Source organism: Microcebus murinus, chromosome 5, assembly GCF_040939455.1.
Source record: "Microcebus murinus isolate Inina chromosome 5, M.murinus_Inina_mat1.0, whole genome shotgun sequence".
NCBI classification, from domain to species: Eukaryota; Metazoa; Chordata; class Mammalia; order Primates; family Cheirogaleidae; genus Microcebus; species Microcebus murinus.
This window is the reverse complement of record NC_134108.1, coordinates 15,692,640-15,712,458: the sequence shown is the minus strand read 5'-3', so window position 1 is coordinate 15,712,458 and position 19,819 is coordinate 15,692,640. Positions and strand designations below refer to the sequence as shown.

The window sequence follows — 19,819 nt, the reverse complement described above, 5'->3', positions numbered from 1 at the left end:
TACCAACCAGAAAAACATTATCCCAGATCCTTTCCTCCTCCTCTTTTCTCTATTTTCTGGTGTAAATCCAATATTTTTAGAGCACTTAAGTAGAAAAATGTTAGGAAATAGTATTCAAATAGGTAAACAGAATTGGCCAGAAAGACTAACCTTTTTTCCTCCTAGTTTAGTTGTAAATCTCCCTTTCAAATCCTTTACTACAATGCACACTTAGGTTCTCATTTTTAAAATTAAATATAGAGAGATCTGGAAATGTGGTCGCCAAAATACTAAAAACAGTAAAAGAATTCTAAGGGTAGTTATTTTTGTATAGTAGAGATAAATGTAATTTTCAGTTTCTTCTTTATACTTCTTAATTTTTCATAAAGAATAGTAATTATTTTTATAATCAGAAAAAAGTTACAATTTCTAAAAATGTAATTAATTCTTAGTTATTCCCATTTAGTTATATTTTACATTCTCCATAGCCAATATTTTTCTAAAATTATTTCTGCTACCTGAAATATTTATGTGCTGACAAGGTATATTATCATAAGAAACAAATTCTATTAACCTAAACAAAATATGATTTAAATATATATGCTATGAAAAAATTTCAAAATGAGTTCTGAAGGTAAATATTAAAGACTTGGCATAGTTAGCATAAGCTGAAATTTCCTTAGTTTTTATGAAGTAAGATTTGGGCCTAAGTACGTAACTGCTTAATCAACTCATGACCATAGTTCTTTCTCCCCACTATGAACTTAAACTTCATGTCCTTGGAGCTGTCTCCTCCCCAACAGCCACTTAGCTCACCAAGCTCATATTTCACACAAACAGACATCCTTCCCCTACCCTCACCTGTGGCTTTCTTCAACTGCACTTGGACTCTGACTTCATGACCTGGCCTTTTAAATTCCAGAAACTCCATTATTTAGTGATAGGTATCACAGAAGAAACTAAAGAAATAACAATTATTTTGTTATAATAATTAATGGAATTGTAAACACAACATTCGTTGCTGACAGAATACATAATTTATATACACAGTTAAATTCTCTCAAAGGAAGCACTTCAGCATAAGTTCACCTAAAAAGTGTTATGTAGTATAAGGTAAGAAGAACCCTTTCTTCCATCTTTAAAAGTTCTTACCTCATCAAATCCAGCAGCTTGCAAATCCTGAAGCATTTGTGGATTAACTTCTGAAGTACTCCGGGAGGAAGAATTTGTTTCATTTGCAAATGGTAGTAGAGAGTTTCGAATTTCCTGCAAGGCTTTATGATGCGTCCCAAATTTGGGTGGATTTCGGACTTGTCGAGGATCTTCAGTTGACATTTTACTCATGTTATGTTCAGCCTTAGCAGCATCAGATGGTTTGGATAAATTCCTAAGGGATTCCCGAATTTCTTGCAACATTTGCCGGCTACTGCCAGTGTAGTTACTGGCAGGAAAAGTCTTAGGCCTCATTTGTCTATATCCCTCTGGCTTTTCACTCCTCTTCATGAAAACATCTATATATTTAACCCACACAAAGGACTTCTGTAAACTACTTGATATATTCAGAGTTTCTTCTGAGTAAAATAAGTGAAATGATCCTTCCTGAGTGAAAATGATCCTTCGAGTAAGTCCCCAGGAATGTTAAAATTCTTTGCAATCTAAATAATTAACCCTATAAAAGAAAAAAATAAATAAAAGCTATAAAGTGATTAATAAAGCAGTACCATGTACTAAAAGAAAACCCCACTGATATAGGAACTGAGAGATTCAGGCTATAGTCCTGACTCCATTAAGGATTACTGTAGGATCAGGACAAGTTAAATATTTTCCTAGCCTATAAAATGGATTTACCTCAAGCGGTTATGATGATAAAAGAATAAAGAGTACTTTAGTAAGCATATAAAGCATATACAAATGCAAGCAGTTACTAAGTGAACAATACAACAGGCAACCTCTCGTTATCAACTACACTTGGTGGCTCCAATTAATTTTAAAAGATTTTACAAATTAGACTTCAATAAAAGATTTCTTTAGAAGAAAGAGTACTGTTGCTTTAAAAAGGTTTTTAAACCACTATTCCAGAAGACCCCTTTATGTTTCAAAAACAGATGCTTGGGTCTATTTCCCAAGCTGTGAACTGGGCCTCTACAGACAGTAAGCTTATCAACAATGGATTAGGGACCGGCTCCCTCAAGTCAACTTGTCTTATTACTCACTTAATGCATGAATGTCTTCTACAACTGGGAGAATAATCATCTGAAGGCTTAAATGGGGACTTAAATGTTCATCACCAATACAGAAATCACTAACTCAAGGAAGTCATTCCATTTATAGTCTGTAAGAAGTGTTAGAAATGCTTTTTTCATGTGGAGTTTCATGAAATCTCGCTCAGTGCCTAGTGAGAGCCTGGTATAGACCAATGTTAGACGATTTTGCCTACCTTCTTATCTAGCCATGCTAATACCTCTGTAAGGTAGGCTTGCTATCTCTACTTTGTAGATGCAGAAACTGAAGTTCAGAGAGTTTGGGTAAATAGTGTGTAAGTGATACTGCTGGGATTGAAACATTGCTAATTACTGGAAGCCTATTTCTAATCATATTAAATATAATTACCAGTCATGTTACATAAAGATATCTACAGATATATTAATAGATATATAAATATTGCCTTCTTGTCATTTAAGTCTCAGCCCTCAAACAGCCTTTCCATGAACACTTAATTATCCTTTTCTTGATAGTATGTATCACTATCTAAAATATCTTACTTGTGTACTTGTTAATTGTCCATTTCCCCTCACTGAAATAAATGGTCCATGAAAGTTGAGGACCTTGTTTGTCTTGTAACCACTGTTTATCTACCATCCACATAGTGGATGCTTGATAAACAAACATATATGTTGAATAAATGAAATAAACATGTACCTCCTAAATATCCTCAGTTACTTTAACCCTTCCCTAACTCTAGTCATGCTCTTCTGGATACACTTTGTCAAAATCCTACAAGTGCTAGAAGAGCACAGCACTTATAATGGAAATACAACAACAAAAAAATGTGATTCAAGCCATTTTTTCTGTTAATTATTACCAACATGTACTTGTAATTCTCTGAAACTGACTCCTGATGCATAATATGGTTGGAGTTACATCTACCTTAGGATAGAACAAGGATTAAAAGGAACAATGCAAAGCCAGGCGCGGTGGCTCATGCCTGTAATCCTAGCACTCTGGGAGGCCGAGGCAGGCGGATTGCTCGAGGTCAGGAGTTCAAAACCAGCCTGAACAAGAGCAAGACCCCGTCTCTACTATAAATAGAAAGAAATTAATTGGCCAACTAATATATATAGAAAAAATTAGCCGGGCATGGTGGCACATACCTGTAGTCCCATCTACTTGGGAGGCTGAGGCAGAAGGATTGCTTGAGCCCAGGAGTTTGAGGTTGCTGTGAGCTAGGCTGACGCCATGGCACTCACTCTAGCCTAGGCAACAAAGTGAGACTCTGCCTCAAAAAAAAAAAAGGAACAATGCAATACAACTAAAGGAATATACAAACAACTGTGTGAAGACATAGGATTTTTGCAACATCATTTATAACACCAAAAGATGACACCAGTTTAGATGCTCATCAGTGGAGGATTGTTCAAGTAATTCATAGTACCTTTATATAATATGTGACTAAGTTAAAAAGAATGATGTGGTTCTATCTATATGTACAGATAAGAACAGACGCCCCATAATGTATTCTTAAGCAAAAAAAGCAAGCTTCAAAATACTGTGTAAAAAATAAATCCATTTTCTATTCTAAAATTAGATCATGTTGATGGCTGTACTGCTCTGTAAATATGCTAAAAATCACTGAATTGTACACTTTATTTTAATTTTATTTATTTATTTACTCATTCATTCATTCATTCTGCATGGGGGGAGGGTTTTCCTACTAGACAAATTCTAAAAGAGTTATAACATTTGAATAATACACTTTAAACGGCTAAACTTTATGGGATATAAATTACATCTTAACAGAGCTGTTTAAAATAAACTTATTTTTTATGTTTGAATTTATATTTATAGAAATTAATTACACACACACACACACACACACACACATATATATATATGCAGCAGGCCTAAGACAGGACACGGCCTGTAGCAACCACTAGAGGTATAGTTTCCTATGACTTACCTGATTAAACAGTACTCCTGTGGTACAACTGCAAAACTAGTTATGAATCAACCACACTTACATTGACAAGCAGCCCACATTTCTCTATTTTGTTAAAAAAAAAATGAACTTTGTCATCTGAAAATTACACATATTCTGTCTACAACATAACCCAATCTATTTATAATCATTTCGTGAATGCAATTAGAACTGACATACCTTGTGCTTTTATGAAGGAAGCTGGTCCCTAATGATAAGCAATTTCTTTTCTAAGCATTCCCAAAATATTAATTCAATAGCTTACTAATGAATTTTTCAAGGCTTAATATTTAGCTCACCAGTCTAAAGTTTGCAGAAGTCGCCTCTGGTCCTTTCTGAAAGTGAACATATTTCCCATATCGGGTCTTCTAAAACCTACCCATTTCTCCACAATCAAGGATTAACAGCATCAGCTGTGCAGTCTCACATATTAGTTCTTTCAGTATTTAGGTTTCATTTATAGGATCTACACATTCCTTTAATATCTCACTTATTTTGGGTTTCAACTCCAAGTTAATCATCATTTTATTTTTACTGTTATTTTACCATTTCCAAGATCATTCTCTTTGATAGAGAAGAAAGAAAAGAAAAAGCACAATTTTGCTTCTTCCTGTCAAGATAAAGCATTTGCCTCCATTTTCCTACCATGAGACCTGGTCAATAGTAGGTGGTACAAAAATATTTGTTAAACTTGTAAATGCAGATGACATATTCCTTCTTTTTACTCTTTTTTTTTTTTTTTTTTTTTTTTTGAGACAGAGTCTCACTTTGTTGCCCAGGTTAGAGTGAGTGCCGTGGCGTCAGCCTAGCTCACAGCAACCTCAAACTCCTGGGCTCAAGCGATCCTACTGCCTCAGCCTCTCGAGTAGCTGGGACTACAGGCATGCCCCACCATGCCCAGCTAATATTTTCTATATATATTAGTTGGCCAATTAGTTTCTTTCTACTTATAGTAGAGACGGGGTCTCGCTCTTGCTCAGGCTGGTTTTGAAATCCTGACCTCCAGCAATCCGCCTGCCTCGGCCTCCCAGAGTGCTAGGATTATAGGCGTGAGCCACCACGCCCAGCCTCTTTTTACTCTTTTTTTTTTTTTTTTTTTTTTTTTTTTTGCGTTTTGATGTTCCTGAAACTTTTTACTCTTAATAGGTTGTGATTTTTTTTCCAGTTATAAAAGATGTTTCCTCATTGAAAAATTCAAGTATTTATATAAATATTACATAAATATATAAAGTAGAAGTTCCTCATAATTCATCTCCCTTAACAGTGAGAATCACCATAGTGGGCTGAAAACAGGCCTCTCAAAAGATATCCACCTCCTAATCCCTGGAACTTATGAATTTTATCTTATTTAGAAAAAGGGACTTTGCAGATGTAATTAAGTTAAGGATCCTGAGATGGAGAGATTATCAAGGGTGAGTCCTACATGCAATTACAAGTGTCCTTATGAGGCAGGAGATTTGATTCACACAGAAAAGGGGTGGGGGGAATGTGAGGACAAAGACAGATGTTGGAGTGATGTGACCAGAAGCCAGGTAATGCCTGCAGACAACAGAGGCTGGACCGGCAAGGAACAGCTTCTCTCCTAGAGCCTATGGAGGGACAGCAGATTTGCTGACACCTTGACTCTAGACTTTTGGCCTCCAAAACTGTGAGAGGATAAATTTATGTTGTTTTAAGCCACTAAATTTGTAGTGATTTATTACATAAACCACAAGAAACTAAGAATAATCACTATTAATACTTCATATTCTAACATATATTATTAACCAAAATGGGATCACAATACACAAAATAGGACATCTCATTCTTTTACATAATCATGTACACTCACAAGACAATGTAGTGTTGCCCAATTTATCTTATTTAAATTTTTTCCCCTAGGGCATTTCATGAGCTTCAGTTTTTTTTTTTTTTTTTTTTTTTTTTGAGACAGAGTCTCGCTTTGTTGCCCAGGCTAGAGTGAGTGCCGTGGCTTCAGCCTGGCTCACAGCAACCTCAAACTCCTGGGCTTGAGTGATCCTTCTGCCTCAGCCTCCCGGGTAGCTGGGACTACAGGCATGCGCCACCATGCCCGGCTAATTTTTTTTTTTTTTTTATATATATATATCAGTTGGCCAATTAATTTCTTTCTATTTATAGTAGAGACGGGGTCTCGCTCTTGCTCAGGCTGGTTTTGAACTCCTGACCTTGAGCAATCCGCCCGCCTCGGCCTCCCAAGAGCTAGGATTACAGGCGTGAGCCACAGCGCCCGGCCGAGCTTCAGTTCTATGGAATATACTTTAGAAAAGGCTGGACCAGAGAGATTTGTTCTAGTCCTCTATTTTATAACTCTGTGCTTTGATGATGCAATTCCTAACATTGCTAATATCTGAGTACACAATGGTCACAGTAATGACAATTCTGGTATATGTGTAATAATGTGTTTTAGGTTTATGTAATTAAAAACTTATTTTAAGCTTATCTCTTTCATCTACATGTTGAAATACTTGGGAATAAAAGATAAGGTCTGGAATTTATTTCAAAGTACTTTGGCTGTATGCTCAAATGGATGGGGATATACCCTGTTTCCCCGAAAATAAGACAGGGTCTTATATTTATTTTTCCTCAAGAAGACACCCTAGGGCTTATTTTCAGGGGATATGTTATTTTTTTTTTAGTACAGTACAACAATCTACATTTATTCAAATATAGCTAAGTCGTCTCCTTCTGAAACATCACCATAGTAAAATGGCAGCCATAGCTTTCCTTCTTCCCCCTGGGGACACACAATACCTAAAGCAGAGTGTCCTGCTCCTCACTTCACTGAGGAGACTTTCCCTTCAAAGCCTCAGCTTGCAGCACGCACAGGATGGCCGGGATTGACAGGGGGAGCCAACCTTGTTGGTGGTGACCTTTCTGGTCACCTCTGGGATAGTAGCTGTCATGATGGGGCAGATGAGAAGGGCTGCTCATCTTTACCACTCCGCGAGGAAATGCATGGGTTGTGCAGATAAACTGCATAGCCGCACCCATCACTAGGTCTTATTTTCAGAGTAGAGCTTCTATTGCACAAACGCTTAGAAATCCTGGTAGGGCTTATTTTATGGGTAGGTCTTATTTTCGGGGAAACACGGTAGATGAGACAAAAGTGGTCATAAGTTGAAGACTGTTCTAGTTGGGTGATGGGTATATAAGGGTTCGTTGTACTATTCTTTTTACTGTTGTGTATGCTTGAAATTTTCCAAAATAGAAAATTAAAAAAGGAAAAATGACTATAGTGCTTTGGATCATATTAAGGGCATAGCTTTCCAATTCAAACCTAGTAGCCTCGAATAACCAATTGAGTAGAAGAGGAATGGAAGCTCTCAAACCTTTAGATGAGTTAACTAACGTGAACTTTGGTTGTGGTTACAGACACATGGAACTGATGGAAACCAAACAAATGCGAAAAGGCTTATTAATAACTTTGAGAAAACCCTTTTGTTGGAAAAAATATTTATTTTTAATCACTTCAAGCTCAGACTAAACAAGCTTTTGTCTATTCAAAATGTAAAGCCCTTGGGTTCCCAACTTCTATGAGGAGTAGAATATTTGAGAAAGATTTGCACCTTCCAAAGAGGGGATATTCCCCCAACACCCACTTCACATGTGGCCAAGGGTGATAATGGAAAAAGAACATGCCAGGAGGTTCTTGGAGAGTCTAAGAGAACAATGGCTAAAGGTTAGGGAGAACAATGGATGAGAGAGTTCCTTCTAGATAAGGTTTAATCAAGGATCTCCCCTACCTCCAGGGCTGCTATTTTACAAAGATCTGCCTAGGGAGATTTCAGACTTATACCTAGCACTCTGGGAGGCCCAGGCAGGAGGATCGCTCAAGGTCAAGAGTTCAAAATCAGCTTGAGCAAGAGCAAGACGCTGTCTCTACTAAAAATAGAAAGAAATTAATTGGCCAACTAAAAATATATAGAAAAAATTAGCCAGCCACAGTGGGGCATGCCTGTAGTCCCAGCTACTCGGGAGGCTGAGGCAGTAGGATTGCTTGAGCCCAGGAGTTTGAGGTTGCTGTGAGCTAGGCTGACGCCACTCTAGCCTAGGCGATAGAGACTCTGTCTCAAAAAAAAATTATTATAGATCAGCAATTACTGTGTATCTCTGATTCTTCTCCTTTTCTAGTAAGAGTGCTTATTATGGCTCTCCTATCCTTGTTCCATTGTGTATAATGGTGAGTGAGTGAGAGGGAGAGAGAGAAAAGAAAGGAGGAGAGAAAAAGAGAAAGAGCAGAAGGCAGATTACTTCACAGATCTCTAGACCAAGAGGAGACATATCTGGAGCTGATGGAGAGATTACTGAGCAGGTAAACCACTGGAACTTGGAATCTAGCTTCTACCACTGATTAGGGCCCATTTTGATAGTAAAAGAATAACATAATGAACATCTTTCCACAGCAACAGGTATCCTGTTTTCTTGATTCTAAGATGCAGTTTTCCTATATTTTAATATTTCTAAAATCAAGAACATCTTAAGATCCATACTAGAAGAAATGTTCCAGCTCCAAAGCAGAGAAGTTCTGGAGTAGCAGACACCGCACATGCCTAACTTAACCATAAATAAAAAGTGAAATCTCCTTGTCACCTCAATTGTATTATTTTCATTGCAGCACATGATCCTCGAAATGTTTTGAAAAGATTCCACTGTGAAGTAGTATTGTGTACTCAAATTGTCATTCCATAGGCAATGCAATTAAAGACATAAATAACTGCCAAATTTAAGTGAGATCACAGAATTTTCAAAGGTAAAATAGACTCAAAGTACATGAAGCATCTGTCAAAACTTTTGGAGTTATTAATACCTTCAGAAGAAGCTATTTAATTTCCAACAATAAGTAACTCAAGGAAAAATAACATAACTAAGAGTAAGCACAGGAAGAAAAGGAACAAAAACCTCAGTATCTGTCAAAATGCCTTAAAATTATGCAATCATAAAGACAATAAAGAAGTTGAAGATAATTAGCTAGAGTTATGAAAAGCAGCATATTATCATGATATTAACTTCTGAAAGCCCAAAGTAATTCAGAAGAAGCCTAGATCCTGAATGTGAATAAAGCTGGGACTCAACCTTTATTGTAACAGATGAAAATAGTATACAATTGAATGGATAAATATATGCTACTGATACTTAATAAAAACTATGTTTATTTTCTTCTCCCTGAAAAACTGCTACTAAATAGATGGTTTGTCTTAGATTTAGTAGTGTTTCAGAACTGAGAAAATGACAGTTCAGCCTCATCTCTTTTAATATTTGCATACTGAATTTCATCATGTAGCTATACTATAATTTATGTATCCCCAACTGATGGACATTTAGGTTGTTTCCTACTTTTTTAAATTAATAGTTACCTGTTGTTTCCTGCTTTTATTATTTATTTTTCTGCTAAGGAAGCATCCCATTTTTTTTGCTATTATAAAATAAGATTACAAACATTGATAACATCAATTATATTGGTACTATTCTAGTTCTGAGGATGGGTGATAGATTCATGGATGTTCATCGTATTATACTTAATAGAACATGTACATAGCATATTCCTTGTACATATCAAAATTAGTTAATAAAAAATGCTACAACAAACATTCTTGTACACACATTCCTGAGCACTTTCCGTTAGATAAATTCCCAGAAATGGAATTGCTGAAGAAAATGCATGTTTAAAATTCTGATACTTGGCCGGGCGCTGTGGCTCATGCCTGTAATCCTGGCTCTTGGGAGGCCGAGGCGGGCGGATTGCTCAAGGTCAGGAGTTCAAAACCAGCCTGAGCAAGAGCGAGACCCCGTCTCTACTATAAATAGAAAGAAATTAATTGGCCAACTGATATATATCTAAAAAATTAGCCGGGCATGGTGGCGCATGCCTGTAGTCCCAGCTACTCGAGAGGCTGAGGCAGCAGGATCGCTTGAGCCCAGGAGATTGAGGTTGCTGTGAGCTAGGCTGACGCCACGGCACTCACTCTAGCCTGGACAACAAAGTGAGACTCTGTCTCAAAAAAAAAAAAAAAAAAAAAAATTCTGATACTTATTGTCAGATTGCCTTCTAGAAAGGTATACTGATTTACAATCCCTTCAACAAGGTATGGTCAACACTGGCATTATCATATCTTAATAATTTTGCTACTATGACATGTGAAAATTCAAATTATTACTAGACAAAAAGAATTTTTAAAAAAACTCTTAAGGCAGAGGCAGGAGGATTGCTCAAAGGCAGGAGTTCAAGACCAGCCTGAGGCCAGGCCCGGTGGCTCACGCCTGTAATCCTAGCTCTCTGGGAGGCCGATGCAGGTGGATTGCTCAACCAGCCTGAGCAAGAGTGAGACCCTGTCTCTACTATAAATAGAATGAAATTAATTGGCCAACTTATATAGAAAAAATTAGCCGGGCATCGGGCATGGTGGCACATGCCTATAGTCCAAGCTACTCGGGAGGCTGAGGCAGTAGGATTGCTTGAGCCCAGGAGTTTGAGGTTGCTGTGAGCTAAGCAGACTCCATGGCAGTCACTCTAGCCTGGGCAACAAAGTGAGGCTCTGTCTCAAAAAAAAAAACCAGCCTGAGCAAGAGCGAGACCCTGTCTCTACTAAAAATAGAAAGAAATTAACTGGCCAACTAAAAATATATAGAAAAAATTAGCCGGGCATGGTGGCACATGCTTGTAGTCTCAGCTACTTGGAAGGCTGAGGCAGTAGGATCGCTTGAGCCCAGGAGTTTGAGGTTGCTGTGAGCTAGAATGATGCCGTGGCACTATAGTTGGGGTAACACAGTGAGACTCTGACTCAAAAAAAAAAAAAAAAAAAAACAACTCTTGAAAGCAAACAGCTTATCTCTTTAACCTATGCTATGCTGGTGCCAGATCAGTCTTCTTAATGAAGAGTTCTGATCATATCACCCACTACTCCATAACCTTCAATGACTCCTCTAACCTAGTAGTTAAAGTAAGATCTCTGGAGTCAAACTGGGTACGAATCTCAGCTCTACCATTCACTAGCTGTGTGACCTCTAGCAAGCTACTTAGCCTCTGTGCCTCAGTTTCCTCATCTTCACATGTAAGTGATAATAGGATACAGGATTGCTGGATTTCACAGGATTGCTGAGAGCATTAAATAAGTTTAATCCATGTCAAATGTTTAAAAGTCCCTGACTCAGTAAGTGTTAGTATCTTCCTACCTCTGACCCATACTCTTTTTACTGTCTTATTCAGAATCTCCCACTATCTCCTTATGTGTATCTATACCCTAACCAAGACAATGACTTGCTCTCAGTTAATATACCTTGTGCTTTTTTGCTTTCACGTCCTCACTCATCCTGTTTATTCTTTTTGGGAGAGCCCTTACCACATTTCTTCTTATGGAAATTATCCCCAATTTTTAAGGCCCCGTTCAAATGCCTCCTTCAACCAAAGCTGTTAGCCGTTATCTTCCTCTCAACTCCAAATGCACTTTGCACAATTCAAATAAAACTTATGTTTTTGCCCTCTTCATATTCTTATTTTTCCTACAAGGTCACAGATTTAAAGAGCATAGAGTGTATTGCTTGGAGGTTTTTTGTTTTTTTTTAACAGATAAAGAAATGGATCCAGAGAAGTAAATTAACTGGCCTACTAAGGTCATGTAGTCAGCTGGTGGAAATGCTAGGAATGTACTCCTTTAACCTAGTCCAGGCCTCACTTCTTCATACCTACAGCTTAAACTTCCTAAGGGAAGAGATCATGACTCATTCTTTGTTTTTAAATTACAGACAGGGTCTTGTTCTGCTGACCAGGCTTGAGTGCAGTTGCCTGATCACAGCTCACTGTAACCTCGAATTCTGGGGCTCAAGTGATCTTTCTGCCTTAGTCTCCAGAGTAGCTGGGACTGTAGGTGTACACCACCACACCAGGCTAATTTTAAAAAAAATTTTTTTTAGAGAAAGGGGTCTTACTGTGTTGCCCAGGCTGGTCTCGAAGTCCTGCCCTTAAGTGATAACACGTCACCTCCCAAAGTGCTGTGACTACACAGGTGTGAACCACTGTACCCAGCTGTCACTCATTTTTTGAAGGGGCACTTAAATTGCTTAGACTAAATAGATTAAAGCTCCCTTTTCTGGAAAGTTTAGACGCTCATCAAAAATACAAACAAATCCAAACAAATAATTGTTGATTACTTGGTCCAACTTAGGAAAAAATAAGGTACCATCACATAGTAAGATTTCAAAGTGTTAACTTGGGTTGAATTAAATTTATTTAAAAAGGAGCCTTTACAAATGCTCAATTGTAAAAAAAAATAAAAAAAAAAAAATAGGTAGCCTAGTTGGGCCTTGGTGGTGTATACCTGTAGTTCCAGCTACTGGGAAGGCTAAGGTGTAAAGATCACTGGAGCCCAGGAGTACAGCCTGGGCAACATAGTAAGACCATGTCTCTTAAAAAAAAAAAAAAGTGTCCTGTCTCAATGCTTTGATTAGATCAGTTGTGAGAATAGCAACAATAATATGTACTGTTTCTTTCTTAGCAGCATAGTCTTAGTTGTTTAGACAGCAACATTCAAGAATCTCAGCAGACTGACATTTTCTTCCATTCACTTTCTAAGAATTAACTGATCAAAAGTGAAAACAATCACTATGTTTTTATCTTCATGCTGAAAAATAATTGCCATCTCTACTTGACAAAATGTTATTCAATAACTAAATAATAATTGTGGTGTATAATAACCACCAGTGGTGGCTCATGCCTATAATCCTAGCATTCTGGGAGTCTGAGGTGGGAGGATCACTTGAGGTCAGGAGTTCAAGACCAGCCTGAGCAAGAGAGAGACCAACCCTGTCTCTACCAAAAATAGAAAAAATTAGCCAGGTGTGGTGGTGTGCACCTGTAGTCCCAGCTACTCTGAGGGGGGTTGCTGGACCGAGGCAGGAGGATTGCTTGAGCTGAGGAGTTTGAGAGTGCAATGAGCTATGATGATGCCACAGCACTCTAATTGGGGTGACAGAGCGAGATTCTGTCTCCAAAAAAACAAACAAAAACCCCTAATATACACTTCTAATGTTCTAAAATTATAACCAAATATAACTATATAACAACAGTTAGAACTGTTATATTTATGCAGAATAACAATTTATACAGAACAAGGACCAGCAATGAAAACAAAAACAAAAATAAAAACATACAGAATGAAAGCCAGATAAGACACATAAAAAATGTAGCATTAGTATTCTTTATTTGCTTTTGGAGAGCAGCAAGGCATATTCAATCAATATTCGGGCATAGAAAGAATGTGCCTTTTCCAGCATGGGCCATGATCTAGTTTCTTGCAGTAGCAGCTGATCACAGGAACACAATGCTACTACTTTCACTGCTCAATCAGTCAAATTCCTCCACTGCCTTAGGGAATCAACTAGCCCATTTTACCTGTCTGTCAACTTATTTAAAAGAAAGAGATAATCTTAGTTAAAACAATCACCAATGTAAGCACCTTAGCAGAGAACAGTCATTCCAATCATGTCTTACCTTTTCATCCACATGGAGGAAAACTGATAAAAATCTTTAACCTTCAATAAATAATCCATAAAGACCTAGCAAGCTTCCTGATCCCAGCATTCAAACCCATTTCCCAGACCGGAGTGACACAATATTATTTGTGTTCATGAGATTATATTTATTGCTTACTAGACTTATGAATAACTTCTAGATGATGATACATATTTTAAAAAGCCATATTAACACATAAGTCGACAAACATTAAATTTTTCTTTCCTTAGAAAATAACTTTCCAGGAGAAGTCACAGAGAATGGGGATATATCAAGTCATCCGAGAATTATTCTTAGAGCTACAAACTGTTTCAGGTTATAATAAACAACGTCCCCTTACCTGTATTTCCTTCATTTTCTGTAATTATATACATCCTCCTACTCCATAAAGACCCCTCCCATCTCTCCCACCACTTCCAACTATAAACACTAACCTAAAATTACAGTGGCCTAGAAATAGAGATTCCCAGGATTTCTTCAAGGTATACCCAGAATCAGGGTCCTCTGAGATCCAAAGAACTGTAGCTCTTTTACTGCAATTTTCCTTCAGAATCACTTTCGCGTTCCTTCTCTCCAATACACCGCTGACGCTGGCTCGGGTGAGTTGGGGGTGGGGTGGGAAGGAGTCAGTCCCGGCGAGACCGCCAGCAAGACAGGCCCTTCCCAGCCTACCTGCACCCCCCAGGCCGAAAGCCTAGGGCTCTTCCTGCAGCACCCGGCGCGGCCAACCCTCGCTTCCCCAGGGCAGGTCTCAGCTCAGGTCAATGCAACCACCCAAGTCAGGCCCGGACCGGGCCGGCTCTGCCCGCCAGTCCGCAGCAGCCCCTGGACCCCCGCCAGCGGGGATGGGCGTGGGCCCCCGCGGCCACCACCCCGCCAACTCGGGCCACGCAGGAGAGAGTGAGCCCCACCCGTTACGCCAGCCCCGACCTACCTGCAGGGGAGAGCAGGGCTTCTGGACAGCGGCCACGGGCCCGACGGCGGGCGCCGAGGCGACCGGAGACCGTCTTAGAGACCCTAATTGTCCCTGGTGCGGCAGGGCGGGGAGAGACGCCGGGGGCCTGCCGCGGGCCAGCGCAGCCCGTCGCGGGGGTCGCGGGGACCTGGCTCTCCCCTTAGCACCAGGCCACCACCGCCGCGGCCGCCATTTTGCCTTCCACTCCGTGTCGCCGCCGCACTCCGCTGCAGGTTTCCCGGATGTGGGCATTTCCCGGCGTCGCTTGCGCGGGGGCTGAGGACTGGGGGCTTCTGCCCGCCAGGCCGCCGGGAGCGAGCGCCGCTGTGGCCTCTGGCCTCGCCGGTCACCTGCCGCTCTGAGTGTTCGTGAGCGTCGCCCCACGGCGCTCCCGCTGGCCGCTGCCCAGATGACTAGCCCGCGTTCGCCGGGCACGGCTCTCTCCCGCCCAAGCCCACTCGGTTTATTCAGTCTCCCTGTCCCCTTGAGTTCTTTCTCTGGACGGAGGGAGTACGGATGCGCATTTCAAGGAGCTTCATTCTCAGAAGGAAACAGCAGTGAGTTGCTCTCTGAAACGTCGCTGTGGACATCAGGATTCGAGATTTGTAGGGCTTTGAAATAAAATTTTATTATTGCTTAGAACTCTTTCCAGGAATAAATCTGTGAGCTTGGAACATCTGTATTTTCTGTATCAGCCAGATAACATAATCTTGAATCAGGACTGATTGATTGACAGAGATTTAGAGATCTTTGTCAACCGAATCCATAGAAGAGGAGGTCATTATTGCCATAATTGGAATAAGGTGACGGTGTGAGAAGAGGTTTTATTTATGGTTAAGTTTGTAATGGAAAATAAAAACCTCAGGACCTGCCCCCCCCCCAAACTCCTTATACCAAAGGGAAGGTGAAGCCTGGGGGCTGAGTCACGCAACACCCCCTTCCAAATGAATAGCTTTTACTAACATTATGCATTACAAAAAGGTCACCGGCATCAAGGAAGGTCTGCTCCTACGAATCATTCATGAGGAAATTCTTTGCTGGCCTCCCATAAACAAGGACATACAAATTGTAACTTTAGGTCTGCAGGCTAAGTCTAGCTCCTAAAACTAAAGTCTGTTTGATTCCACATTGATAATGTTGATTCCAAGCTTATCTTTCCAGGTGCAGGACAGAGACAAGAGGAAATCAATCATTCCTCCACCAACTCAGAGCCATCTGCATAATTGATTCTTCCTTTACTCTCTTTTTCTCTTCAAACATTTACCTTATCTTGTATAAAACAGATTTGCTGGGCACTAACTAAAGCCTCACAAGAATGTAACCATTTGTCTTGCTGCCTACCTGCCCCTTTTCCCTCATTCCCCCCACCATTAAAGGAAACGTATAAATACTAAACCTCCTATTCTAAAAACCTCTTCTAATAAAAGTCACAGATACATCTGTGGCTTGTGTGTCCCTCCCTCCCTCTGCAGGCGCTGTAAAGCTGGCTTTAATAATCTTCCATTGACTGACATCCTTGTCTACTCACTCATTTTGGGATGTCAAGTTCAATGGGAAGTCTGGGATGGGATCATTGGGTTTGTAATGTTTGTAGGTGCCATCCACCCTTTGTAAAGAGTGTCTTTGGCAATTTTGCCTCATACAGTAATATTTTAAAATACAACTTCATAATTTTTCTATTAGAGATTAACTATAAAATAAAATATTAATATTAAAGACATTTCTGTGATTTTAAATTAATGACTGCCTACGGTATCCAGAAATTCAAATGTGAAAAACTCTGTTAAAAGATTACATCTCGCCGGGTGCGGTGGCTCATGCCTTAATCCTAGCACTCTGGGAGGCTGAGGCAGATGGATGGCTCAAGGTCAGGAGTTCGAAACCAGCCCGAGCAAGAGTGAGACCCCGTCTCTACTATAAATAGAATGAAATTAATTGGCCAACTAATATATATAGAAAAAATTAGCTGGGCATAGTGGCGCATGCCTGTAGTCCCAGCTACTCGGGAGGCTGAGGCAGAAGGAGCACTTGAGCCTAGGAGTTTGAGGTTGCTGTGAGCTAGGCTGACGCCATGGCACTCACTCTAGCCTGGGCAACAAAGTGAGACCCTGTCTCAAAAAAAAAAAAAAATTACATCCCAAGAACATTTGGTTGAAAATCTATTTTCCACAAGCAGAAAGTTTGTAAAAGGTAGAGAATATGACTCAAGGTACATCACTAAATAGTCCTGGTCTTGCTTTTTTTTAACTGAATGACTAAGTAACCTATGATGTCCTTTTTAGCCCTAAAATTACATTAATTATTTGAATCTAATAGGTTCACAGGGCTACTTGCCCTGTCTAGAAGGATTATGTATCTGGAAGAGCATACTGCCCCAAGAGTCCTGTCACCTGTCACCAACCCATGGAACTTCTTCACTTAAGCACCTCAATGCTCTGTAAGTCTAAAGGAAAGTATCTCCACAAACTTTTTAAAAAATTTATTTGATTTTATTATTTATTTATTTTAAAGTTTTTTAGAGACAGGGTCTTGCTCTGTTGCCCAAGCTGGAGTGCAGTGGCTCAATCATAGCTCACTGTAGCTTCAAACTCCTGGGCTCAAGTGATCTTCCCACCTTAGCCTCCCAAGTAGCTATGACTACAGGATAATTTTTAATATTTTTGTAGAGACAGGGGTCTTGCTATGTTGCCCAGGCTAGTCTTGAACTCCCAGCCTTAAGCAATCCTCCTGCCTTAGCCTCCCAAAGTGCTGGGATTACAGGTGTGAGCCACCTGGCCCTCCACCAACTATTGTCTTTAGGAAAATTCCTAGATAAATCAAGGATCTCAGTGTGTAGCTTTACTCCTGTGAAGCAGAGGGAGAGATAAGCAGGAAAAGGAGAGAAGGAATGATCAGGAGAGAAGGAACCGACAAGATGAAAAGTGGCTGGGACTATGGGTGGGGATGGTGATGAAAGGCTGGGAAATACTGTGAGTGCTGGATGTCTAACAATGGTGATACCTGCCATGGCATTTGAAGGTCTTTGTATTACTGAGATGGAAAACCCTTGATCCACCTTCAGCCTACTTCAGCTCTTCAATGCTTCATGGGAGTGGGGCTTGTTGGTTTCATTTTGTTTTTAGCAATGGATATAGAGGTCAGATTTCATGCTTAGGTGATTGCTGGGAGGAACAGGGACAGCATACATGGAAAAAGTATTGACACCAATGTGGCCCTGAGAACAGAAGCCCTCCTAGATATTCATGCAATCTTAGGGGAAGACTCCAAACTATGTGCAGCCCAAACTTAAGTAATGGGGAGTTGTGCTCCACCACCTTGAGGACAGAGAATCTCAATAAATTATTTGGAATTCTGCAGATTTGTCTCTTGTCCCACATTTATTCAAATTTATTTATATTGGTATGGATTTATGGTTATTTTATACTTTGGGTATTTTGTTGCTTTGGGTATTTTGTTTTAGCTTTGGCCTTTGGGAGTTGGCTTGTGTTCCTTTGACATACTCCAATTCGTTTGTATTTTGCCTTTTTTTTAAATAACTTCCATTTTCTGGCACTGTAATATGCTCCAAGCTATCTTGTATATTTCCTGTCCCAGTCCTGGAATCACCATTTCTCCAAGGAGCCCTGGTTCCTTTTGTTGGAAAATGGTATTAAAAACTAAATCTGGAAGGTGTGCTCCTTATTACTGGGGTATCATTGATTCTAGGATCTCTCTGGCTAAGAAGTTTTTTAAATTTAAGTTTATTCCACACGGTTCAGGGGTAAAAACTGTGTTTTGATTTGTTGCAGCTATTATGATTATTTTTTTGACACAGTGTCTCACTCTTGTCACTCAGGCTAGAGTACAGTGGTGTCATCATAGCTGTTACAGCTATCTATTATTTTTATAGTCTAGTATTAATTATAGTTTAGTTTCATATATCCATGGCCTATACAAAAATCATTTTGCAAGTTAATGCATTTCTGATGGCTATATGTTAGGTTGGTCTGTTAGCTACTGCCCACATAGTTTAGTCATAACAGTTTGGAATTGAACATTACTATTTTAAAAATTATTATGGGTACATAATACTTGTATATCTTTATAGGGTACATGTGATGTTTTGTTACAGGCATACAATGTGAATTAATCAAATCAAGGTAATTGGAGTATCCATCACCTCAGGCATTTATCATTTGTGTTAGGAACATTTCAATTCCACTCTTTTAGTTATTTTAAAATATGCCTTATCAAATATTGTTCATTCTATCTATCTAACTATATTTTGCACCTGTTAGCATCCCCACTTTATTCCCCCTACCCCTGCTCTTCTTTCCAGCTTCTGGTAACCATCATTTGACTATCTGTCTCCATGAGATAAATTGTTTTTAATATTTAGTTCCCACGTGTGAGTGAGAGCATGTGAGATTTATCTTTCTGTGCTTGGCTTACTTCACTTAACATAATGTTCTCCAGTTCCATCCATGTTGCTACAAATGGCAGGATTTCATTATTTTTGTGGCTATATAATATTCTATTCTGTATATGCACCACAATTTCTTTATCCATTCATGCATTGATGGACACTTAGGTTGATTCCAAATCTTGGCTATTGTGAATAGTGCTGTAATAAATATAGGAGTGCAGATATCTTTTCAATATACTGATTTTCCCTCCTTTGGATATATACTAGCAGTGAGACTTCTGGGTCATATGGTAGTTCTATTTTCAGTTTTTTAAGGAACCTCCATACTGTTCTTCATAGTGGTTGCACCAGTTTACATTCCCACCAACAGGGTACAAGCATTCTCCTTTCTCCACATCCTCACCAGTGTTCGTTATTGCCTTTTTGATAAAAGCCATTTTAACTGGGGTCAGATGGTACCTCGTAGTTTTGATTTGCATTTCTCTGATACCCAATGATACTAAGCATTTTTTATATGCCTATTGGCCTTTTGCATGTCTTCTTTTGACAAATGTCTATTCAGATCTTTTGCCCATTTTTAATTGGATTATTTGATTTCTTCCTATTGCATTATTGGAGCTTCTTACATATTCTTTAATCCCTTGTCAGATGAGTAGTTTTCGAATACTTTCTCTCATTCTGTAAGTTGTCTCTTCCCTTTGTTGACTGTTTCGTTTACTGTGCAGAAGCTTTTTAGTTTGATGTGATCCCATTTGTCCA

General features: G+C 39.3%; 1 protein-coding gene and 2 pseudogenes across 3 annotated transcripts in view; 1 reads left to right on the top strand and 2 right to left on the bottom strand.

Annotated features, from left to right (window-relative positions):
- LATS1 (large tumor suppressor kinase 1) overlaps positions 1-14,884 on the bottom strand; it is a 42,073-nt gene extending 27,189 nt beyond the window's left edge. Inside the window, exons 1-3 of one of the 3 annotated variants that reach the window (XM_076002872.1) lie at positions 14,635-14,768; positions 3,351-3,472; positions 1,132-1,648 (exon numbers count right to left, since the gene is read on the bottom strand). In XM_076002872.1, the coding sequence (XP_075858987.1) occupies positions 1,132-1,482 (351 nt within the window). In that variant the 5' untranslated portion in view covers positions 1,483-1,648; positions 3,351-3,472; positions 14,635-14,768. Of the gene's footprint in view, positions 1-1,131; positions 1,649-3,350; positions 3,473-14,634 lie in introns of all 3 variants that reach the window. The other 2 variants (XM_076002873.1, XM_012759705.2) reach the window with 2 other exon arrangements.
- On the bottom strand, positions 3,894-3,941 carry LOC142871273 (uncharacterized; annotated as a pseudogene).
- On the top strand, positions 14,465-16,317 carry LOC142870923 (uncharacterized; annotated as a pseudogene).
- Positions 16,318-19,819: the final 3,502 nt, after the last annotated feature.